Source organism: Carettochelys insculpta, chromosome 16, assembly GCF_033958435.1.
Source record: "Carettochelys insculpta isolate YL-2023 chromosome 16, ASM3395843v1, whole genome shotgun sequence".
Lineage (NCBI taxonomy): Eukaryota > Metazoa > Chordata > Testudines > Carettochelyidae > Carettochelys > Carettochelys insculpta.
This window is the reverse complement of record NC_134152.1, coordinates 17,717,165-17,744,133: the sequence shown is the minus strand read 5'-3', so window position 1 is coordinate 17,744,133 and position 26,969 is coordinate 17,717,165. Positions and strand designations below refer to the sequence as shown.

General features: G+C 40.9%; 1 protein-coding gene across 1 annotated transcript in view; it reads right to left on the bottom strand.

The window, feature by feature from the left end:
• The window catches only part of CPPED1 (calcineurin like phosphoesterase domain containing 1), a 97,099-nt gene that overhangs the window by 50,433 nt on the left and 19,697 nt on the right, over positions 1-26,969 (bottom strand). Inside the window, exon 2 of the mRNA XM_075010728.1 lies at positions 26,340-26,558. Coding sequence (XP_074866829.1) covers positions 26,340-26,558 — 219 coding nt within the window. The remainder of the gene's footprint in view (positions 1-26,339; positions 26,559-26,969) is intronic.

The window sequence follows — 26,969 nt, the reverse complement described above, 5'->3', positions numbered from 1 at the left end:
TGAAAGATACCACCACCAAGCATTGAGAGTGAGACTGATATTTTGAAGGAAGAAGTAGAAAGAGCAGTGAAATAACTAAAGAACAACAACAAGAGCCCTGGAAACAATAAGGTCACAGGAGAGATGATCAAATATGGTGGAGAAAGTATGATTTAGGAAATACACCGTCCATGTACTATAGAGTGGAAAGAAAGGAAGGCAACTAAAGAATGGACAAAATCCATGCTAGTGACAATACACAAGAAAGGGAGTGAACTAGAGTGTGAGATCTGCAGAACGATTGCCCTAACAAGTCATCTAGACAAGGTGCTGCTGCTGATGATACTGACGGAGAGACTGAGATCGCAGACAGAAGAACATCTAGCAGATGAGCAAGCAGGATTCAGGAAAGATAGAAGTACCATACAGCAGATATTGGCACTAAGATTGGTAGCGGAGAAAGCTTGATGGAAGAACAAGAACATACAATTGCTTTATTGATTTTCAGAAGGTGTTTGAGAGTATAGATCAGAAGATGACTTGGGCGGTGTTGGAGTCTTAAAGAGTGGATAGCAGACTGATACAGTTGTTGAAGGATATCAACAACAATGGGGAGGCAGTGATGAGAATGTGCAGAGAGCTGGGAAGTTGGTTTAGAACGAGTAGAGGTATGAGACAAGGTGATCCGGTATTGCCAAGTATCATGCACCTACAGAGTGATGAACAAGATCAATGAAGAGGCAGAAGGGATATCAGTGCACAGGATGAGAATTAACAACTTGAGGTTCACAGATGATATAGTTATCATTGAGGAAGATGACAAGAAGCTAGTAAGAGCAGTGCAGGTGCTAAATGAGGAAGGGAAGCAGTACAGACTGATTATGAACATCAAGAAAACAAAAACAATGGCATTTGGAGATAAGGAAATAAGGAAGATCAGCGTAGACAGGACTGAACTAGAGAACTCAGAGAAATTCACGTATCTGGGGAGCAATACGATGCATGATCTAGATTGTAAGAGGGAAATAGCAACTATAATTGTGAAAGAAGGGTGAGTTTGAAGGCAATGGATAAGATCTGGAAAAGCAAAACGATTAGCTTAGGAACGATGCTGAGTGTCTTGAAAACGTGTGTATTCAACAGCATGTTGTACAGATGTGAGACATAGGTGATAACAAAAGATTCGGAGAGAGGAATATTGGCATTTGAGAGGAGTTGTTATGGAAAGATCCTGAGAATAGAATGGATGTAGAAGGTCAACAATGAGGAATTATATAGGAAGATACAGCTGAAAGAGAACCTACTGCAGAAGGTTATACAATGGAAGCTACAGCTACATGGACATATCTGCAGAATGAACAATGACCGAAAAGTCAAGATCCTGGTATTCAGCATAAGGGATGGCTTGACGGACCCCATAGAGAATGGGTACATGATATAGTTGATTGGTGTGGAGCTAGTCTACAGAAACTAAGTCACTCCACACTGGACAGGGAAAGATGGAAGGAATAGTAAGGGAGGCATTGGACACCAATGGGCACTGAGCCCATGGTTGATAATGAACTACAGTTAACCCTCAATTTAATAGTCCCCAATCTAACGGGCTTCATAAATAAAGGACTCTGTCTGCCAGCACACCCTCCTGCCCCCCAAATAAATGCTGACAACTCACCAGAACCGCTGGAGCTGGAGCCACTGCGGCTGGGGCTGTTGGGGACGGAGGAGTTGCCAGAGCCACCGCCACCTCTAGTCACACCATTCACTCCTCCCAGTGCATGGGCAGGCAGCATGCACTGACATGCTGCAGATTTGGATTTACCATATTTCTGGCATCAATGGACACCCCTTGCCCTCTGTTAGTCTGTTAAATTGAGAGTTTACTGTGTAGTAAGTTGGATGGCCTAAGCTCATACAGCACAGGCCTGGTTGGAGGCCTAAACCTAGCAACAATGGACAAAACATGGCTATAAGCAAAACTAAGCTGTGAGCCAAGAGGTAATGCCTGTTAACAGAACATGGCACAGAAAAGGCTGAGAGTATAAAACATTAATTGGTAATTGGCCCAGATTCGGAACACTAATTGGAACAAGTTGAAATCACAAGATACCACCAGCTTATTAAAAAAAGACCTTGATACCTATTCCTTAACGATACAAACCTAAGTTCAGGGAAGGGTCTAATATCACAGCATGATGGATAAGAGATGATCTAACCAAACTATGAGGTACATGGAGATGGGTGGTAACCTGACAATGTCAGAGGGTGGAAACTGGATACATCAGCATTAAAGTATGCTTTGTTTGTATCTGTATATAAAGGGATGTCTTGCAGGGACTGTCTTTGTCTGACCTTGGGGGGGACAGGAATTCCCACTAGCTGTGTCAGTTCATTGTTGCAGGTACATCTGTACAGTGTGTCAGAATACTTGACGACTGTTATTTGTACCTTTCTTGGCAATAAGTCCCGGCTGGACGCCTTCAGTCCTTTTCTGGTCTGTGGTCTTTAAGGAACCCTGCAGGGCCTGCTGCGACTATTGGGCCCATATAATTAAACACACATGCAAGCAGCATTCTGGTTATCATCAGTGGAGCCATGAGGACACAATGGCAGTAAATCTGCCAAACTACACACTATACACATACAAAATGATGGGGAATAAATTAGCTGGTACCACTCAAGAGACAGAACTCGGTGTCATTTTGGCCAGTTTACATCCACTCCATATGCAGCAGCAGTGAAAAAAAGAGCAAACAGAATGGTGGGAATCATTAAGAAAGGGATAGAGCAGAAGTCAGAGAATATCTGTGTGTAGATGTAGTCACCTCATTTCAAAAAACATATCTTTGCATTGGAAAAAAATCAGAAAAGTGCAACACAAATTATTAGGGGTATGGAATGGCTGCCATATGAGAACTGATTAATAAGACTGGGACTTTTCAATTTAGAGAAGATATAGACCTCAATCACATCCCTCTTCAGTCATAAAATCATGACTGGTGTGGAAAAAGTGAGTAAGGAAGAGTTATTTACTCCTTCCTGTAACATAAAAACTAGAGGTCACCAAATGAAACTACTAGGCAGCAGGTTTTAAAACCAACAAAAGGAAGTACTTCCTCACAGAAACACAGTCAATCCACAGAACTCCTTGCCAGAGGATGTTATGAAGTCCAAGACTATTATAAGGTTTAAAAAAGAGTTAGGTAAATTCATGGAGGATAGATCCATTAATGGCTATTGGAAAAGATGGACAAGAATTATGTCCTGCTTACTTGTCAGAATCTGAGAATGGGCAACAGGACACTTGATGATTACCTGTTTTGTTCATTCCCCTGGGCACTGGGCATTGGCCACTGTCACAATACAGGACACTGGGATGATGGACTTTTGGTTTGACCCACTCTGGTCATTCTGATAGATGTTCTTAAGAATAAGATACTGACAGATCAAGTAGAATTGTGATATTTTAAAAGTAAAAAATTGATAACTGTTCAAAAATAATTTAAAATGTTCTAGATTTTGCTTTGTTTTGTTGAAATCCATCCTTTCATACTCAATTTCTAACTTAATATCTGATTAGTGTAGAACACACTGCTGCACATATTTTAATAAGATGTCATAGTTAATACCAATCCCTCATGTTTTTTTATTACTATGCTGTCCAGAAATGGGCAGCTTTGTTTAAATTTGACAGCTTCAGCTTAATTCTCCCCAGCTGCACCTCTGCCCCCTAAAATTATAACTCATTTTTATGTCTGAAAAAATACCAATTTCTGTCATTTTTACTCGGGTGTTCGCACTCAGTTCACTTAACATGATAAGGATCTGAAAGATATTTGGCAGGATATAAACAGAAGAACATACCAAGAAAGCACAATAGCAAATGAAGGCAAGCAAAATGTATATTCCACCAGAAAGGCAACTTAGATAACACATGACAGTTATGAAAAGATATTTTCTTAACTTTTAGGCTTGAAAAAAAGGAAGTCCTATAGTAATGACGTGACTAACATATTTAAATGTAGTTAACAATATACTGTTCATTTCATTTGAAACATGAAAAATCCTATTGCAATGCTCTTTGCTCTGCAAAGCTGTGGTCTTTCCTTATGGCTCTCTCCTACTACAATATCTGAACGACTAAAATGTTGTAAATGCCACAAAATGTCACATTCTTCTTTAGTAGGAGGATTAATAAGAATAATACTTCAAATGGATATAGCAATACACAAAAATATTTAGGTCCTGGCTCTATAGCTGTAGCCAAAGCTGTACCACAGCTAAGGCAGCAGGTCACAAAGGTGGCTTTAAGTCACCCTACCACCTCCTGATTCTGGGGTCATTTGGGCCTCAGGTTTACCTACAACAGCCTAAAACCAGTAAGACAGACAGCCATCACGGTCCCTGGGGCAAAGTGGGAGGGGGTCTGGCTCCACGCCTCCAGAAGGGGCAGGGTCAAAGGCAGTCCGCCATTAATGCCGCCGGGACCGCAGCACTGGGCCCTCCCTTCCCTCAGGGCCATGTGGAGCTGCAGAGCAGTGCTGCTGCAACACTTCAAAGGGGCCCAGAGCTCTGGCTGTGGCTCCAGGGCCCCTTGAAAGGCCAGGCCCTAGGGCAACTGCCGCCTTTGCCCTCCCACCCACCCTTTGTGTGGCTCTGCCTAAAGCCCATCTAATTTGTGTCAGCTCCAACACCTGACCACTCCAAGATCAATTCCAGCCATCAGGGGATGCCCTAGCCATACTACCACCACTCAGGAAGGAGAGAGACAGACACAGGTCATTCGGTTATGTTTGCATTGCACCCCAGCACACTAAACTCCCTCAGAAAAGGGTTCCATCTGGATGGACGCTGCAGAGAAGAACATCAGAAATTACCAACCACGGTGTCTCTAAAGATATACTAGACAAACGAGCCTGTCAGTTCATCTGAAGATTTACCTCTTATAGGCCATGTCTACACTAGCCAAAAACTTCGAAATGGCCATTGTGGAAGTATAACATTGTATAAGTATAACGTTGTATAAGGGGACATGCTGGATACATTGTATATGAGAGGGCATGCCAAAACATGTTACTAAGTATCTGAGGGAGCACAGGTAGGGACCGTTAGCTTTTGAATGGAGAAGCAATTAAGATGGAGCCAGCACATCTAAGAAGCAGGCATCAGAATGGAAGGTGTGAAGGGCAATTAGTTAAGTTAACTGGAAGCTGTTAAAGGAGATTGTTAAGGGTGGCAGGTAATTGAAAATATGTAACTGGTCTCAGGGATCTCGAAGGGTGGTGACTAAAATCTTTTTCTTCTTTTGTCTGTAACTTCTCTGTAACTTGTTCTCCAAAAAACTGTATAAATTAAGAGACACAAGCCCCACTCGGGGGGCTCACTTCTAAATGTATTAGCAGAGCGGCTTTGCTAATAAAACAGAGTGGTCTGATAAATTGTGAGTCTGAGTCAAACTTTGACACCATGCAAATGGCCATTTCGAAGTTTACTAATGAAGCGCTGAAATACATATAAATACCGCACTTTGAAATTGACGTGGCTCGCCGCCGCACAGCTCGTCCAGACAGGGCTCCTTTTCGAAAGGACCCCAGCTACTTCGAAGTCCCCTTATTTTCATCTGCTCATAGATGGGGATACTCAATTTCGAAGTGCGGCGGCCGCCTGCATGCTAATGAGGCACTGAATATGTATTTCAGTGCTTCATTAGTAAACTTCGAAATGGCCATTTGCATGGCCATTTCGAAGTTTTTGGCTAGTGTACACATAGCCATAATGTTGTAACATGAGATGAATTTATAGTAAAGCCAAGAATAAGTTTATTTAAAGTGAACAGAGATGTAAGTGTTAATAAGTAAAGATAATAGAAATAGATGACGACAGTGACTCCTTCGCCAATCATCACTTGATGGGCTCTTAGAGTCACAAGGAGAAAGGTATAGGATAAGCTCTACAGTACCTGGGGATCCCTAGGTAGGAAAAATCCTCCAGTAAGCAGACCTGCCTAAAAGGCTTGGAATAGCCCCAAACAGTCCTCTCCTAGAAAAGTAACAGGGTCAGCTCTCTGAGCTTCTTCTTTTGGCAATTATAAAATACAAGTGAAAGAGCTTAAAAAAAAACCCTATATGTTAATTAAAATTTTTAACAGGAAGTTGATTAAATGCGCCTAAGACGAGTAAGAATATTTGAAGAATTTATCAGCTATTAAAATAAATGCAGTAACTGTCACAGAGAGATTTCATTTAGCAGTTGCCAGTTCAAAGTCTGACTAGGTTGTTGGAGGCAGCGGGGATATGAGTTTATCAACCTGTGATTATTCTTATGCCAAAAGTACTGCCTCACCCCTATCACACCACTCACAATCACGCTAAGTTCTGCGCAAAGACCCTGTTACAAACACCATGACACAAGATTTGCCCTAAGGAGCTTGCAATCTATTATTTATCAAACAATATTTTATTTCTTTTTAAAAAGATAAAGACTAGGCAGAATTTTGGAAAAGGAATTAAATACATAGGCAAAGTGATCAATATATCAGAGTTTTTTTGTTTAGAAAAAACTATATATAGTCTGATAAATAGATGTACATCTATTATTTTTCAAAGCACAACCTCCTTCTTGATTTACACATTTAGCATTTTTAAAGATTAAAAATGCAAAAATTGCTGTCCTATGCCACAGCTTATTGCTCTTAGCCCAAACTTCACTCAATGCTCATTAAGTCTTTGGGGTAGTCACACTTCCAGTGGACAGTGGTCCACCTTACCAATTTCTGAAGAGAACTGAATTGACTGTGGAGGATGATTAGAAGTGGTCCCTTCTATGCTCAGGGAGGTCACGTGGCAAAGTTTGCACAGCAGTTACTTAGGCTGTACCTCTTGTGTGGATGAACAGAAAATGCTAGCCTCTCCAGAGTTTTAATTTAGTCTCCTGCACAAGCATTATATTTTACATCTACCTGAAGTATCAGATGATAGCCTATTAACCAAAATAGTAATATATAAATTGATACTATGCTATAACTCAGGGAAATTAGTGCATTTTGACAGTAGGGGAGTATTTAACATAAATCTCCATATCACAATGCTCACATACAACAATTACTTTACTTCCGAATGAGAGACCGAAAGAATTCTAATTAATATTTTCTTTATCAAACACATTCATGCAGATGCAGGCTACCAATTCCAGCAGTATTCTCTGACGTTGATGTCTATAGTTAAATTACTGACTGTTATTGAAAGAAAAAATGCATTCAGAATTTTTCCCCATATATGCCAGGAGAATGAGACATGGAACTATAACAGACTAACGCAGTGCTCCACAACCAGTATGTTGTGGCACACTGGTGTGCTGCGAAGCAGTGTTAAGTGTGCCTCAGAATCACATGCCAGGAGTACCATCTGTCGCTCTGCGCACGCACCCCGCCTCCTGGTGGGAGAAGCACCCAGTGGTGGTCACTCTGGTGAGTCACTAGCATTGATTTAGAGCAGGGGGTCTGGAGGTGCCTGACTGTGGGGGAAGAGGAGGGCACTGAGTTATACCTGGGGGAATGGAGGGCTGGATGTGCCTGGCCCTGGGGGAAGAGGATTGGGATATATACATTGGGTGTGCTGTGGAATTATTACAAGTGCTAAAGTGTGCCACGAGGTGATGAAGGTTGCTGAGCACTGGACTCATGCATTCCTAACTTAGCAACTTGGGTGATGTCTAGATTGCAGGCTTCTGTCACGAGGCTGGAGAGCACCCAACAGAAGCCTGCCGCTCCAGGAGCCTTCTGCCAACATGCCAATCATGCTCGTTCCACGAGGAAGAAGAGATGTGTCCGCAGAGGGGGTTTTCCCCAACATCAGGCTCTGTATAGATGGGCTGAATGTCGGGCAAGCCTCCTTCAACAGAATTGTCAGCAGGAGATACGCAAATGCATTGCACAATTTGCATATCCTTTGCCAACAGATTCAATCTAGACATAGCCTTGAAAACAAAACATGTATCTGGATTGAATTGGCCTATTCAGATGGATTTAAAGAGTGAAACCTGTGCCTCTCTCAGGGAAACTTCTTTGAATTCAAACCTCCCTCAACCCCCCAAAACAGTTAGTCACCATTGTAACTGTTGCTGTCTTAGTTGTGTTCCTCATATCTATTTGAGTTATCTATTCCAGTGGTTCTCTACCAGTGGTAAGTGTACCCCTGTGGGTACTCAGAGCTATTCCAGAGAGTACATTAACTCAATGTTTCTCAACCTTTTCTTATTAATTAAAAAATATATATATTTATTTTATGTTCATCTAAACTGTGTGTCTGAACATTCTAAGTACTGGGGGTCCTTTTTTTTTAAAGGGGTACTTCATAAAAAAAAAAAAGATTGAGAAATACTGATCTATTCAACTGTCAGAAAGTAATACCCTCGCTGCCACCTGTCGGGTCATCTGTTGAGCTTCTGGAAGTGGCACCAGTGCAAAGCCATATGACCCTGCCGACCCAACTGCCCCGAGTGCCTTCTTCCTGGTTACTCCAACAGTGAGGAAGGAAGGTGGATTTCGAATAGATATGAGCAACACAGAACAACAGTTGCAATGGTGAGTAACTTTTTCTTCTTCTTCGAGTGCTTGTTTATACGTATTCAAATTAGGTGATTGCCTAGCAAACCCAGGAGGAGTGGTCAGAGCCAATGTGTGGCTTTCTCAAGAACAGTGTTTGCACAGGCTGAGTCCCATCTTCATTGCTGCAATATCATAGTGAGACATGAAAGCATGTACAGAGGACCATATCACAGCACAGCAGATTTCCTGGAGGGGACATGCACCAGGAAGGCAGCTGAAGAGGCCTGAGCTCACAGAAGAGTGCACCATGACTAACGCTGCGAAACTTTATGAGGTCACAGCACACCCATATACAGGACATGATCCATAAAGAGAGGCACTGCAATGGAACCAGGAGTCCCTTCATATACCCAGCAATGGCCACAAAGAGCTGTGAGGTCTTGTGGAAGTGTTTGGTCCAGTCAATATTGAAAGCAATCATGCCTCACACAGCAAGTGCAGTTGCTGCTCCTGCTGGGAGCCATAAAGTTTAGGATAGAAAACAGGCAGGAAAATATCCTAATTAGCATGGAAGCTAGAGACTCCTTTTGGTAGTAAAGCTGGGTGAGGGAGGAGTTCAATCTTGTCCTTATGGAACACTGTGTATGGGGGCTCTGACATGAGGGTCCGGAACTCAGACACTCTTCTGGCCAAGGTGATGGTAACTATGAAGGCCACTTTCCAGGAGAGATACAGAAGGGAACATGTGGCCAACGGTTTGAGCTGGCGGGCCCATAAGCACCTGGAGCACCAAGCACCCACACCAGAACCGTCCAACAGACCTGTGGGTAGAAGTGGCCCATTCCTTTGAGAAAGCACCACACCATGGGGTCCACAAAAACAGATCACCCATTCTCCCCCAAATGGAAGATCGAGGTGGCTGTCAAGTGGACCTTGAGTGAAAAAGAAGCAAGCCTGTGCTGCTTCAGGTAAACAAGGTAGTCCAGCACCTGTGGGATAGAGGTAGAGACAGGTATGAGTTTGTGGTGATGACACCAACAGGAGAAAAGTGTGTCCACTTGGCCAAGTACAAGCTTATAGCTACTGAGAAGGACCTGCCACATTTGCTCTGAGCATGCCCACTCAACAGAGTTTAACCATGAAGCTGCCATACCATGAGGTAAAGGGAGTGGAGGTCCAGGTGGCAAAGGTGACCGTGGTCCTGTGTAAAAAGATCTGGAAACAGGGGAAGCTGAATAGGTGGAAACACGAAGAGCTCCATTAATGTGGGGTACCAACACTGATGACTCCAAGCCACGGCTATCAGGGTAACTTCCACCCAGTCCCTGAGACCCTCAAGGAGCACTTTGTGTAAAAAGGCAAATGGGGGAAGGTGTAAAACAGCCCCAAGGTCCATGGTATCTGGAATGTGTCCGTTAAGCAGCCAGAGCTGAGACTGGAGCAGAACTGAGGGCATTTGCAATTGCTCCAAGATATGAAGAGGCCCAGTAGAGGACAGCCCACTTTTCGAAGACAGAGTGGAGGATGTCCATGCAAATTGACCATTTGCGAGTGAGGAACAGCCAACTAAAAGTGACCTGCCAACTGGTTCTGGACCTCTGGGAGATAGGATACCTCCAGCTTGCTAGAGTGGGCAATGCAAAGTTCCCACAGATGCAGAGCCTCCCAACAGAGCAGGGAAAGCATGTACCCCTTTGACAGTTGATATAGTACGTGGCTCTGGTGTTGTCTGACAGGACCGCTACAGAGTGGCCACAGAGATGAGGTAGGAAGGCCGGACAAATAAGGTGAACGGCATGAAGCTTGTGTACACTGAGGTGGAGAGAGAACTCCTCTGCTGACCACATTGCTTAAGTGGTGAGGTTGGCCCCCAGCCCAAAGCAGAGATGTCCATTACCAGGGACATGGTAAGTTGCGAGCCGTGAAAGGAAATGCCAACCACCCATTTTGGTGACTGGAGGACGGAGACATGTTGAAGCACCATGATGCCCATGTCCATTCTGTTCCGACCAGGGCGATACACCAATGCAAACCACACCTGAAGAGGGCAAAGGTACAGCAAGGGACTACGTACATGCATGCAGCCATGTGACCCAGCCGGTGAAGGCATGTCCTAACTGTGGTGAATGGAAACTTGGACAGGAAGCATAAAAACTGAGTGAGAGCCTGGAAATGATGGTTGGGAAGAAAGACTCTCACCTGGATAGCACTGAGAACCACCCCGATAACTCTATGCATTGAGTTGGGATTAATGAGGATTTTGCCAGATTAAGCAAGAGACGTTTCCTTGGTGAAAGCCACCTGAGTCTGCACCTTACAGAACAAATGGACCCACAAGACACATTATGGTCCTTCCAAGATGAGGATGTCTACTGTGGGGTCATCTGACTCAGTGACCTCCCCCATGGAAATGCTGGGGCTCACAGACACCCAACAGAGGAGATCCTGGAGCACTCGGAATTCCATGGGTTCAGGACCCAAAACAGAGGAACCTGCCACTGCATCATCTAGAGAGGAGCTGAAGAAAGCCAATGGGAGTGCCACCTGTGCTGAAACCCCTGGCTGATCAGTCAGTGGGATATAGAGGAGAGTCAGACAGAGGTCAATGCTGATAGTGTGACCAGTGCCATGGGCCAGACTGATGCTGCCAGTAGCAGCTGGGTCATGACTCAGCGCGGTGCTGGGACTCCATGAAGCCAGGCACTTAGACTGAATAGGCACAGCCATGACAGCAGGCTTGCCCCTGGAGATGCCTCGAGGGGCAGAGGCCCCAGTCTGCCCTGGGGATTGCATCATTTCTGTAAGTCCCTGCACTATGTGGTATGCATCAGATGTCGACAAAGGGCCAACTGGCACTGGTTCTCCTCTTGCCAAGTCCAGGAAGATCGGGCTTAGTGCACGTGATGCTGGGGCATCAGGGTCATAGTCTCCAGGGCCATCAGGTGCTGCCCTCATTGAAGATGTTGGGTTGATGCACTGCAGAGTAACAGCTCACTGGAGAGTGGGAATGATGCCATGTTGGAGGCTTCAGGGAACGCTGGTGCCAGGACGAGTCCTCTTCTGGAACTGGGCCCAGAGTACAGGATGGTACTCTGTGCACCGAGGAACCGGGTATGCAGCCCTGCAATGGAGGTTGAGGTGCCAACTCCACAAGGAGCTAACGGAGCTGAAAGTCATGCTCCTTATGAGTCCAGGGCTTACAACCCCTGCAGATATGGCACTTGTCTGTCTGACAAGATTCCCCCAAACAACGGAGACAGGAGTCATGGTGGTCGTTTGTTGGCATAGACTTCAAGCAGGAACTATACTACTTAAAACCTTGGGATTTTTCATGCCCGAGTTCCCCAGAAGAGAGACAGGAGGAGGAGGAAAACCCTTCCCCACCTGCTGACTGCCTAACACTAACTAATTGGAAAGCAATGCTGTGTAAAGAACTGTTTACAACTATTTACACAAGACCACATAGGAAATCTATGGGAGGACCAGGAAAAGAACCCTGACTTCACCATCAGAATACCTGTCCCCTAACAACATGACTATCCATGCCATCCAATGGGGAATATGTTACACTCATTACGGTCAATTCGCAGCCAGAGCATAATTTGTTTAAAAAATACTGTAAGAAGCAGCATGGCACTTTGAAAGGCTTGAATTCAGCAACACAGGGATTCAATATTAAAAATGAGAACAAATATGAAGAGAATGAAAAGCCCTACCCTAACTACACCCTGGTGTCAGAATGCTTAGCACATTATGACCTGAATAGCACTTGAGCAGACGTTAAAGATCTGGGATTTATTCCTTCACTTCACCAGCTCAATTAGCACGTGTATACACAAAGAAGCTGAAGTGCCATAACACTTTCCAATTCTAGTGATTTTAATTCTAATTAGCATATGTATACAACTGTATTGAGCTAGAATGGTGCAAGCATCAACATTATTTGTTCACTGGTCCATTATCACACTGCTAACAGATCAAGCTTAATCAGGTTCTATTCGTTTTTCGATTATACACATTATTAGACAAGACTTGTTTCATTTAGCCTCTTAACAGCTACATCTGATTTACAGCTGGAGGTAACTGAAGCATGTAAGAGGTCATCGCATGTACTTTCACTCATACTTCTGTCACCCAGAAAAAGTACAACTCATGAAACACAGTTAAACACCTGCCCTAATAGTCTACCATATAGCAGACTTTAAAAGATTCCATTTTTATTACAAGGTGTACATCAAGTTAATAGCAAACAAGTTTCATAAGGAAATTACAGAATTTACACAAGTTTCTTCAAGGAAGCTCAGCTATATGAAAGGATACCCAAAAGATCTGGGCACAGATTTTCAGGTGGTCTAAACAAGCATTGAGCTCTCACCTTCAATAGAGTTATGGTGACTTACCCCAGCAGAAAATCTAGCTCTTTGATTCTGAAATATTAGTCTACTGTAGCCATTTTCAATGGACAAAACAACACTACTGTTATGAAGTGAAGAGGGAAATACTGTATGATACATTAAATGAAAATTAAACCTAAATCCATCAATTTAGGAGTCCTATTATTTTACACTGGATGTTGAAAGTCAGATATTTAAAAGGCACTTAGGGACCTAAAAGCAACAAGAGGTCCTGTGGCACCTTATAGGCTAACAGATTTTTTTTGGAGCGGGTCAAAGCCGGTCTTTGCCCACAAAAGCTTATGCTCAAAAAAAAAATCTGTTTAATCTATAAAGTGCCACAGGACTTCTTGTTGTCTTTGCGCATACAGACTAACACAGCTACCCCTCTGATACCAGGGACCTAAATATATAGGTCCAGTGGATTTTACAACAGACAGAAAGGCTATTTAGTCTAACACCCACTGATTTCAAATCTGAGCCAAATTTTCAGAATCCCTCTTTGAGTCCGGAAAATTTAAACAATCGCTCATCATTTGGTCTATGTCAAGAGACTCAGTATTTTATTTAATATTACATATTCCTTTGCATTGTACAGGTTTTTCCATAATATGACCACCAGGATAGATAAACATTGGTTTTAAAAAAAATAAATCTGATTTTTCATGTAAGGTAAATACAGGGTTTTTTAAAATAAATAAATTTAAATTGACAACCTATGTTAAGGCTAAAATTATTATAATGTATTAAAATACTTCCAATTAAATACAAAATATAATACTGAATAGTGGCAAATTTTAAAGCAAATCGAACCACTTAACTGGTGAAAATACCCGCCTAAACATCTGGAACCCATTTGTTAACATGTTAAACTAGGTTTTTACAGGTACACAAACAACTCTGCCGGAAGAGAGAGAATATTTTATTTCTGTTTATTCAACTACTTGAGTAACTACTTCATTTAAAGTTAAGAAAGAAAAAGGGAATGGAAGAGCAGAAAAAGCTTGTTTTTCTCTTCTCAACTATTAATACAATCTAAATGAGAAGCTGAGATCTACTAGCTCTAATATCTCAAAGGACACAGTGACCAGAACATGTCCTAGAGAGCTAGCAAACATGAGCTGCAAATAGAGGAGTTTGCGAGGGAGTTCTTCAGGCAAAGGAAGAGTGACTGCATGTGCTTGCTGTTTATCTGTTGTGTTTGATTGCTTCCCATGTGAGTGCTTGAGTGAACTTTAATGTGCTTTGTTTGCAGGGCTTTCTGTTGAGCCTATTGAGGCTGAGAGCTTCCCAACAAGGTGCTAGCCGGCCATCTTTTGAGCTCTACTCCTTTAAGGATTATAAACAGTAGATGCTAACTCAGGGGCCATTTCCACAAATGCCACTTTCTCCAAAAGTGGCATGCTAATAAATGGCCTGAAATGTGCTAATGAGGTGCGGATGTATATTCCCAGCGCCTCATTAACATAGGGTCACATGATTTGGAGTCCGGACTCCAAAACAGTTTGTAGAAGCGCGGCCCCTGGGGGATCTTCTGGAAGGAAGTCCTCCCTCTGGAGGCACCTTCTTCCTGAAAATTTTCCATTTATTAGCATGCCAAGTGGCATGTGTAGAAATGGCCAGGGAGAACAGGTGTTTCAAAAACTAGTTCATAATGAACAGAAGAGTGAGCAAAAAGGAGCAGCAAAGATGTGAGTTTGGAAGTCAGCTCAGAGAGGGAGAATGACAGCTAGATATACTTAAAAAAGATTTGCTAAACTTAGACCAGTAATACCCCTGCCCCACCCCAAACATACAAACAATAATAAAAAAATAGCCCCCATGAGACTGAAACTAATGCAGGCAGAAGTGCAGCAGCAGAGCGGGGGACTTCCAGTTAATTGTACTGAATGCAGTATGTACACCTGCCTCCCTTTTGGGCAGGTAGCACACATCTGCATTCAATGCAAACAGCTCATCACCCTCAGAGACAGCTGCATCTACATTATGAGATAAATTCAAATGTATTAATATCGATTTTGTAATTCTGGAATTTATAAGTTCGAATTTGACCACCCTCACCTACGCATGTGCTCCTCAGAAAGTCGACTTATTGCTGCCACACTCAATTGGCAAACATCGACTGTTGCAGTAGTGCACTGTGGAAACCTATCCCACAGTTCCCTCATCCCTGTAGCATTCTGGGTATAGTCGCTGGTCTTTGACACGATCTTCTCACATTGCATTTTCCTCATTCCCTTCCTGTGGTAAGCAAACATCCATTTTTCCCATTGGAAGGAAGGAAAAGTAGGGCATCCACAGATTTGGCAAAAAGTTTACAGAAGTGTCCTTCTTCTATAGCCAAATTCTCAATTGGCCATCCACTGAATGTCCCCACTCCCATGATTGCATCTGATCCCTGAAACTAATACAAGGACCCTGAAAAGCTTGAAAAAAGAGAAGACAGGAAAGTTTTTTAAAAAATAGAGTTGCTGAGGGGAGAGCCTTTGGCTTTCCAGTACACTATAAGGCTCCTGTGCACTGTCTGTGTTCTCAACTGCCCATCCACTGAGCATCCCCCCTCCTATCATTGCATCTGAATCCTGACAATAATACAGGGACCCAGACTGCATTCTCGAAGTTAGAAGAAAGAGGATAGAAAAGTCTAGGAAAAAAGATTTTTGACCTTCCTCTTCACTACACAGACATTGTGAATACAGGTGGTGGCAGTGAAATACGATACACTGTATTTATAATGGAAACAGGAATCTCACCTAGCCCTCCCCGTGTTTCTGAGGGGGTTAAAGCATGAAGAGAGATAGGAAATGTTAGCAACAAGATTTTATAACAGAAGCATCAAACCAGCAAATGTCTGCAATGGACAGCTAGCCCCTGAAAATATATAAGGCAGAGAGGAGTTGCTGCAGTCTGTGGCTGCAGAGCTGGTTGGAATGCTGATGCAGATGAAGTAGTCCCCTCGCCTGTCTTAACTGCTGGGGAAGACTTCCCCTCAGTGGCAGCAAGCCCCCGAATATCTTCATCGCTGGGGGCACTTCCCTCCAGGGGCTGCAAGTCCCCAAAATTCTTTCCCACCTTTGGAGCCCTAAATGCATGCAAGCAAGGACACAGTGCTGCCTGGCAGCACGGGGTCAGCACTGAATGGCAGGCACCTCCTTTTATGGGGTTGGAGGCTACTCACATGATGTGGCTGAGCACAGGAAAGACCCCGACTGCGTGGCACCTCTGGGGGAGGAAGGAGGGCTTGTGCACAAATGTAAACCGCTGAGAAGAAGTTTCTCAGTGTCTTATGCAAGCATGACTCCCAAAACAGCCTTGTTGTCATGTAGTGGGGGAGGGCAGCGGCTGGTGCCAGGCAGCGCAGAAAAAAATACCAAGTGTAGAGACAGAACCATGAACTCCCTGCAGGGGATATCTGAAATGGGTAGATGCACGCATGCTGCTAATAGCAAAGAAAGTCTTTTCTCAGGCTCTCATACAAACATTCCCACAGCCACAGGCTTGCTGCTCCTGCTTTGAAATTCATGCTGTTCCTGTTACCTAATTCCAGTGCACCTGAGAGCAGCAGCCAGAGCGGAGCACTGAGAGGCATTGTGGGTTACATACAGGACACCTCTGGAGGCTAATATATTCAATTTTAAGAAGTGGTGCTTCCACACTGGCCTTTAATCAAACTTTTGAATTCAAGCTTGACACTATACCTATCAGGTAACAACGGTACTGCGATCTTGATATTAGTGCTCCTAAAATCAAGCTAATGGTATTTAAAGTGAAGATAGTCGTGTGGTAATACCAAACTAACTGGCTTAAATTCGAATTTATGTTGTAGTGTAGACACAGGCGGAGTCTGGGCTCTTGAAAGGAGAGTAGATGAAATAGAGGAGCTAAGGGAGATAAAAGTACACAAATGAGACTTTCAGGGACATTGTAAGAATGGTCCCGCCTTCAAAACTGCCAGTCCCTAAGTTGTTGAAGAGTATGAAATTCTCAGGGAAGATCATCAAGCTGGGGCAGCAGGAAAATGATTCCACATTTGGAACATTTGTCCAGGTAATATTATGGCAGCCTCTCACACTGAAAATATCTCTCTGGAGAAGAGGGTCACTGTTATTACCAAAAGTCAGGTAATTATAATGGGGAATTCAATAATTAGAAAAATAGCTTGCTGGGTTCATAAGGACTGGGAAAGCTGAATGGTGACTGGCCTGCCAGGTATGAAGGTTACAGATCTCTCAAGACACCTAGACAGGTTTATGGACAGTCCAGGAGAGGAGCCAGTGGTCATGCTACACATTGGTACCAATGATGTAAGGAAAGGCAGGAGAGACATCCTGGAGCCCAAATTTAAGTTGCAGCATAAGAGACAGTAAATTCTAGGACCTTCATGGTAGCAGTCTCAAAAATGCTTCCAGTTCCATACACACATCAGTGACACAGAAAAAACTGTTGGGTCTCAATAGGTGGATGAGACAATGGCATTCTGACGAAGGATTCAGGTTTCTTAGGATCTGGGAAACTGTTTCTAAAAGGAAGCGCCTATACAGGAAAGAGGGTCTCATTCTCAAGCAAAGTGGTGCCAGATTGCTGACATGTATATTAAAAAGGAGTGTACACAGAGTGTTTAAACTAAGGGTTTGGTGAAAGCCACAAGGTACAGAGCACCACACAGTTTGGATGGACGAAATCAATCAGAAATAAAAATTTTATAACCTAGTAAATACAAAATGCATCATTCACAATTTTCTAATATAAAAAATAAAAATAAGTTAAACTATATAATTGATTAAATGTTTATAGGTATAGCATACCTTCCTGGCTGGCAAAAAGAACCATATTTAGTATCGGTATCAATATAATTCTAACAAGTTTAGCTTGGATTCAGCAAAGTATTTAAGTGCAGATTTAAAGTCAAGCATATGCTCAAGAGTTTCCCTGAATTGGAATTATAACAGTAATATTCTTAAGATGTCTAGTATACATGTGGCCCTTAAAAGCCACAAATGTGTTCAGAAGAAAATGTACACCTGGTTATGAATTGATAAATATGCTCTGTGGCCTGTGCTCAGAGATTTTTCAAAGGAAGCGTCTGAATCGGCAGTTTCACTACCAGAACCACTGTCTCCACGACCGTCTTTCATCACTTCTTCTGCAAACCAAGGAGCAGCTCGCACCTCAGTGAGACCACTCTCAGCACTTGTGGATTCCTTTCTTCTGTAGCTACTAAGCAGCTCACCAGCTGACTACCCATTGCATTGCAGGGGAGGGACGAAAGCATCTTTGAGGCTCCAGTGCCTGCTTACTTGCCGGGTTGCAAGTCTCTGGGAGTGTAGGATAAGATACAGATTCACTATACCTGGGTGTAAGAGAGCTCACAAAAAAAAGATTGTTCCCAAACCCGCTGTATATATCACTTAGGGCAGTCTAGGACAGTAGGAGAAGCTGAGCAGTAACCTCTAGTTATGGTTTCCTGACTCTCTTCCCCAACCCAGATTAAAGGAGCATATTAACTTGTGCTACCAGGCAGAAATCCATTAGCACCCATATCTCATCCGACACTAGCAGAGAACAGTGCACAACAGCCCCTGCATCAGGAGAAGGTGGCCACCTCTGGGCAGTGGTACTCAGACCTCTGGGATCAACATCATCCAAAAGAGTCGCCGATGTGTGACTCCACTGTTTCATTTTCTATTTTTATATATTATTTTTACAGCAAACTGACTGGCCAAGTATAATTATTTTATCAACTGCAGTTAGCTAATAACACAGGAAAACCATCCTAATTGGTTAATAATTAAATCACACAGTGTTTTGATACCATGTGCTGCAAACAGCTGCAGGAGATGCATTTGGGAGTCACTTGTGGCTCGGGAACTTCAGTCTGATTATTAGTACTCTGGGGACTCCTTCCCACTGGGAGAACTCCCATTAGGAGACTTCCATTTGGCTTCCGCTTTCTTTACCCTACCTGAGGAGTACAAGTACTGATTGTGGCCCCTTAATTCTTTGTGAGGTTTCTTTGGCTGAAGAAGTTGAACAATGATGTCTTAAATGCTCAGAAATGGAGGGATGTCTGACAAGAAGCACAAAACTACATGAATAGATGCTTGATTAGCAACTAGTTATATGGGCGAGGTCTTCCATGGATTAAGAGTGTGTGTCCTGCCTCAGTAATTGCACTTTCCCACCAAAAATATTCCAGACTTAAACCAATCCTCTTCTTCTAAACAGGGGACCTGAGTTACTCCTATCTCAAATCACATCCCCAAAATTTCCCCCTCTCATAAAATGTCCCACTGCAAACCAAACATGCCTCATTTTTAGTTCCTTTGTTTTCACTGCTCATATCAGCTCTGACTCCTGCACACATGTACATACTGTCTTATCTCCCCATTGATGTTTCCTGAAGCTTGAGAAAGGTAACATATGGAGTGCAGGACAAGAATTAAAGATGGTTCTGGAAGTGAGAAATTGGAGCAGATTGGGATTTAGTCAAAGCATGAGTCTTAACTTAAATTTTTGCCTCCTCTGAATACTGGAGTACATGGCCCATCTGCAACCTTTTTGTTTTGTGGAAGTTCCTTTTTTTTTTTTTTGTATGCTGAATTCCATCATTTATTGCAAGTTCATGGTAATTTGTCTTATTTTTGTTAGTTATAAAGCAGTGACATCTTCCTTCAATGTATTGATTGCAATCTCTTTTGTGCTAAATAAATTACCAGCTTTTAGGATATTAGACAATTTATTTAATAAAAACAACTGAAATGCTCTTTGACAGGAATAACTTTCTAATGGTTAAGCAAGATGAAAGTTATAATTTAAAGAGGAAGACTTAGAAGACACAATACACAATTATTGGAGCATAAGCTTTTGTGTGTTTTTCCAATACATCTGTTAGTCTATAAGGTGCCACAGAACTTCTCTTTGTTTTTGCAGATATACAGACAAAAACAGTTACCCCACTGGTAATTATTGGAAAGTTGCAGCAAAGCAATGAAACAAGCAATTTTTCTAGTCAACAATATTTATGATTTGCAAGTTAACGTTTTTGCTACACCAAATTACTCTAACTTAATACACACATGGCAGACAAGAAAAGATGCTTCGGTTATCACAATACATCTAGTTATACATATCTAAGGAGCATGTGGAAAAGTTATTTTTAGACATAACTTATACTGCAACTGTTATTTTGTAAAATTCTTGATTTAGTGCCACAACAGTAGGTTAACTATTCTTGGTAACACTATTTCTGATTACATAATCCAGAAAAAAAAAAAAAACTTTTCAAAATAAGGTTCTGAGTATAAATCACTTTTAATCAGCATCTACATACTGAGACATTGGCACTGATTACTTAGCTTCTTTAATGGCATGTGTAATGGATAACAAGCATTCTGCTTGATTGCTTCCTAGATTAGCTGATCAGGATTCTATTCATCACTCCTAGCTGTTGGAATCCTGAGACTTTTTGGAGTCCCTGTTCAAAGGTCTTGACATCGCTTCAACCAAAAATCTGCTGTGCTTTAGAATTCAGTCACAGTCAAAGCTCTGCATACTTCATGAATTCCTCCTACTTAAAATGTATTTAAGATGGGTAGGGCTGTTATTCTTAACAATTGAGATAGAAGTTGAGCACATTAAAATGTAAATATAGTCCAAGAGAGCATGGATAATAATATAAAGTCAATGGATGGGAAAAATGCATTCCAACTTCAGCCTGCCACTCTTAAGCAAAAACATATTGAGGAAATAACTGCAGTACTCCATGATTAACATTATTTTTGTCACCTTAAGCATACGGTAAAACCACAGTGGAAATGGAGGGCTCCGATCAATTTGATATCAGTTACAAATACAAATGGGCCAAATTCACTACTGTCAGACTGAACTCAAGGACTTGTCTCCTCTTTGGTGATTTATGTTCATGGAGAATTTTTTTTTTTTGCGCCGCTCCTCTTAATATATTATGGTTAAAGTAATTAAACAAACTGACACAGATCAGCTTGAAAATCTCCACTGCAGAAAAGCTTGAAATGAAGTCAGGTCCACTTCACTACAAATAAATTGGCATAAATCCTAATGATCTTGTGTTGAACAATAATGAAAATAGTGAAGTCAGAAAGAATAAAAAGGCTAAGAAAAAGACCTCACAGAAATAGTATTAGACACCAATATCATAAATATTTTATGCATATGAATAACTTCACATGTGCAAGACTGAGCTACACTTAGGCTAAGGCTACACTACTGTTTCTATTTCAGGATACAGTCATATCCCAAAATAGAAACTGCACCGCCAAACACCATGCTTGAAACAGCAGGGCTATTTGAGCCTGGTATTTCGTTCCCAGCATCTCTCATTGCACAAGGGTTACTGGGAAGTTGAAAATAAGCACTTATTTCCTCCCCCAGTGCAGTGTTGCCTGCACCAAGTTTGAAATAAGATGCCTTGAAATAAGTTACGCAAACTGCAAAATGCAAATTGTGTAACTTAACTTATTTCGAGCTAGGGCTACACTGCAGCCCTAGCCTTAAAGTTCAGTTGATATGGCTAAGTTGCTTAGGGCTATGAAAATCCACAACTCAACTTTTCCACAGAGATCACTACGACTGTTTGTGAAGGTGGTGTTCCTCAGTTCTGAAAACATCCCTTCATTTGGTTGACACGATGGTGATTAGTCAGCATAAATTCAGTGCCACAACCATGCAAGTGTAATCTCCGTTGTACAGACATATGCCGATTCTTTACACTGGGGCTTCTGTGGAAGTGTCTGTAGGTTTGAATTTTGAAAATCAAGTTTTAAAATCTCTGATTATTGTTGGTTATACATTGCAGAAATATATTACTTGAAAAGAGGTAACTTTAAACACTGATAATCAATTATAAACTATTTATAACAAAAATATGTAAAGTTCTCAGGAACTTGTCTTTTGTCCTTAATGCTGCAGAAGATTTTTCTACAACTTCACATTATTGGCATAACAAAGTCAAAGCACTTTCAAACCAATTCAACAATTCTTGTGATGATTTCCATAATCGGGTTGTTTTCTTCACTGTAATCAATTGCTGATTTAGCTTTGCTCCCCATTTTGTATCAGACTAATTATGGCATTCCTGAATGACACAGAATGTCACTCTCTGAATTTTAATTGTGGTTAAAGATATTAAATCCCAAGCACAAAAGCAGCCACTGGAGTCACTGGCCATGTTACGGGGTACAATATTTTGTAATCTTGACCCAAACTAAGTGACTGAGCAAGGAAACAAAAACCAGTGTCCTTCAACACTCATATCAGAAGAGTTTTTTTTTAATTTTTTTAAACTCTGGTAATGTGTTTTACCAGTTCTTGCTATAAGTGGAACAGATGAAGCCATCTGAATCCTTAAGTGAAAAAGGGAATTTGGCAGGAACTAGAGATGTGATTTTATCACTTTCAAGTCTTCCTAGAATCAAATGTTATTACAAAGAAATTAAACATAAACTCTCTGTAGCAGCTAATTCTAATTTCAGGGAACTGAAATTTTGGTGGAGAAAGCAGAGCAAGCACAGGAAGCACATGAGTTGTTATGGATCCAAGATCTTGATTTATTGCAGACATGCCTGATGTTTTTAAAAAAGAAATAAAATATCCATCAGCCATCCGGACATGTTTTGAAAAATGTGTGTGAACATTTTCAGTAAATGTTTCATTATGATTTCTTTAGCAGGATTTGGGTTTGTTTTCAAAATTTTCCTCTCTTCTAGTTAATTTGTTATTCCACACATTTTGCCTTTTGAAAGATTTTTTTTTAAAGATTATTCCAAAAGCTTTCTACAAATAGGTGAAAGAAAACTTTAGGTAAAATAATACAAGGTCCACTAGCAATTACAGCGGTTCCTTGGCATACTTTTTATATTAATTCATTTATGATTAGACCAGAATCCTTCGCTTTGTTCTTATCTTTTATAGGATACTTCTGTTTCCACTCCACTTGCTACTTCAAGCAAGTATCAATGACCTTTTGGGCAAACATCCAAAGAACATTGCCCATGGTGTCTCTTAGCCATATAATGATTTACTTTAGTATCTTTGTCTCTTTGCAGTTTAAGCAGAAAGAAAAATTACTGCCTTTAAGATGTTTTCATAAAAAGTGTCAGTAAACTGCTCACATAAACATAAACATGTAAATAGCAATGTAATATAATGAAAGCTGTTCTAGTAGAAGGAGCTATATTTTCCTTTAACAGAATATTTCCTTAAGTATCTAATAAGCATAAAGTAGATACATAGAACATGTTTACCTTTTTAACAATGGATTGTTATGATCAAAAGCAAGGTATAGTTGTACTACCTACAGTTACTAGTTGCTATTACCACAGAAAGAAGAGATGTGACAAAGGTAAAAGACTAAGTAAGGTTGCTTTCTCCTGCTACTACTTGAAAATTGCAATAGGCTGCTGCCAATATTTAAGCAATGCCTAGGAAATACACTACACAGAACATAAGTAATCTTATCTCTACAATCTGTTCAGTTTAACATTCATATATTTTGTAGCTAACATAACTATCTGACAACCATGTGCCATACTCTGACAAATTTGTACCTTAATATGTGCAATAAATCAGAGCCCTATGCTCATAAACCTCATTGGAGTCAAATTACTGATCAGCATTCCCCAAAAGAGCTACAGTAGTGTGAATGCAATGTTTCATTCACTATAGTATCATATATTCATATTTAAACCATGTGACTGGGGAAATATTTATTTTTACATCTATATCTATGTATTTTCCTCACAGCAAAATGACTAAGCCAATTGTCAATTACATTTGATAAGTAAAAAAAAAAAAAGTAATATTAAAAGCATCCCAACTGGTTAATAATTAAATCCCACTGTTTTAATATCATATGCTGCAGGAGAAACATTAAAGAGGCACTTAAAATTCACAAACTAATATGACAGTGCTAGACAGATAATAGTGGTTGGAAAAGTCCAGTATCCAATCCCTGCCCCACCAAATTTCCAAATTCTGTCATGCCCACATCTGATACATACAGACACCACACAGAAATGAGAGGATACATCAGGCTGGATGCCCATTCATTCCTCAGACCCTCCTGAAATGTTTAACAAGACCAGTACTTATAATGGAGCTTGTTATATGGACATCAGTCCTGAATAAACTGAACTCTTTTCAGAGTCCTTTTTATGTAAATGACTTTAAGGAAATATCTGTGCAAGGTGAAATCCAACATACAAGTTTTATATTAGGGAGGTTTATGCCTAGGGAGGTTGTGGAATCTCCACCTCTGGAGATATTTAAGAACAGGTTAGATAAATGTCTATAAGGGATGGTTTAGACAGTACTTGTTCCTGCCATGAGGGCAGGGGGCTGGACTTAATGACCTCTCAAGGTCTCTTCCAGTCCTAGTATTCTGTGATTAGTTTACCACATTATTAAAATTGTGTGACTGGAAGTACTTTTCAACAGATACAACAGACATATTATAGCTGGTTTCTGGACTTCCGCTTGCGCTCCCACTATAGGAATACTGGAAGCAAATTTGTTGAAAAACTCATTACAACTTTGCAAGGTGGAAGTCAGACATCTTTAAAAAAATCTGACAATCCATTATGCAATAGAGATATTAGCAAGTGATAGTGTCCACCACTGAAGTATTTAAGTTAATGGGAGTTTTGCCTGCATTGATGTTGGATCATGACCCTCTATTCTTTTTTCCTTTCTGGGAGAGAGTAAAATTTACTATTTTATATTGATTTTATCATGTTCACTTTTTAACTAAAAGTCACCATATAAAACTTCCATAAATACCAAAACATACTATACATTCCTACCACTGTGGAAGGAGAACCTTGTTTGAAATTAAGTATTTTATGATTATATCATATTCTCTAGATTTATGGAGAATCTTTAATCCAAAATACAGCAGAAAAATTACAATAAAACAAGCAATCAACAATTCATAAAATGTTCACAACCAATAATCCTGAATGAGAGCAAAATACAAGAATATGGAAGAGATATTAGACTGTATGTAAATAGCAACCGTTCAAGTTAATACTTTGATGATGCCACCATCTCCACTGATTTAAATAAGCCAGATAAGTGACCCAGAGACAAAAGACCATATCCTATGATGAATTTATGGAACTCTCCAATACCATATTTGGCTAGTTTCGCTGGTTGTTTCCTTAGGAAGTTTAAATTAGGTGGTTTCCTATGCTTTCCTAATATCACAGTCGTGTACAGATTTTTTTTTAAATAGTCTGTTGCCTTTAAATCTCTAAACTCAATTGGGCCTTTAAGTTAAAATTGCCAACATGTTTAAGATTAAAAAAAAAACAGTGAAGTATATGAAATTATGTATACATCACCAAGAAGAGTATTTTTAGACAAAAAACAGTCATGGTAAAGAATATATTAAAATAATAGAATCATAGGGTTGGAAGAGACCTCAGGAAGGCACTGAGTCCAACGTTCTTCTAAAGCCAGGGCCAGTCTCAACTAAATCATCCCAGTCAGGGCTGTGTGAAACTGGGACTTAAAAACCTCTAGGGTTGAAGATTCTAGTTCCTCCTTAAGTAACCCACTCCAGTGTTTTACCACATCCCCTAGTGAAAAAGTTTTTCCTAATATCCAACCTAGACCTGCCCCACTGAATCCTGAAACCATTGCTCCTTGTTCTGTCATCTGTCACTTCTGAGAAGAGCCTCTCTCCATCCTCCCTTCAGGTAGTTGAAGGCTGCTATAAAACCCCCTCTCTTCTCATCTGTAGACACAATAAGCCCAAATCTCTCCATCTCTCCCCATAAATTATGTGCTCCAACTCCCTAATAAGTTTTTCTGCCTTCCGCTAGACTCTCTCCAATACATCAACGTTCTTTTTGTAATGGGAGGCCTACAACTGGGTGAAATATTCCTGATATGGCCTCACCAGTGCCAAATAGAAGGGAATATTACTTGTCTGGTTGCAAAAGTAAAGAACAGGTAAATACTGTAATCTATACTTGTTTAGGTTCTGTTGTATTCTGCTTCAGTATATAGCTTTAATCTGATCTCAGGGTTCTGAAATTATGGAGTAGAATTCAACTCCCTTTAAACCATGGCTTTTTGGGATCCTTCCCCAAAACTGCTGGAGTCCCTATACCATTTATGAAAGTAGTACTTTTACCAAAAGAACTTTTATACCCCCTCAAAGATTTTAGGTCATTCACTAGCCCCTAACAGAGAGGCAGAGCTATCATGTATGAGTGGCACTGATAGACAACTGGAGAGATCAGAATACTACTTTAAGTATTAGCTTAGAAGTACACATCCATGACAACAGTAAACTGACTGTAAAGCTAAGATAATTGTATCATACCTAAAATTTAAAAAGAGATTTGGAATACAATTACCAGTGTATCTTTTAATAGCCTTACCTGGCATACCATGTACGAGGTCACCACACAGTACAAAGAATTTGGGCTTTACGTTTAACTTGTTAATGGCTTGCACAGCTTGCTCTGTTAATTTGATCTCCTCTTCCCATTCATCACCTTCATTGTCACAGTTACCCATTGCCCAGGCTTTCATCAATCCAAACTGAGGATCTGCACCTTGGATGAAACAGAAAGGGGCTTTCCAGTGGCATTCATCATCTTAAAAAAAAAAAGAGAGAGAAAGAAAGAAAGTTAAATAGTAGCAAAATCCTGAAGGGACAAGAAATTTCCCCTGTATTATCAACACCAAGTTGAAGAATAGCTTGTTTTAAATGAAGTAGGAACATGCATTTTCCTATTAAAGATTAGAATGTTTATATTGTAGTTATGCAATGCTGACATGACGACTAGAGAAAAAGCGTACCAACAACAAAGCAAATGCTGCTTAAAACTCCAGGACTACATGTAGCTCAATAGCATGGAGCATAAGAGATTTGTTTTCAATTACTGACTTTTTAATTAGCAAATTAAAAATGTACATTAGATGTTATGGAGTCAGCAGCAATGTGCTTAACTTATTATGTTAAATGCTTTTCATTCTTGTCCTACCAGAGAAAGTCTGGAAAATTC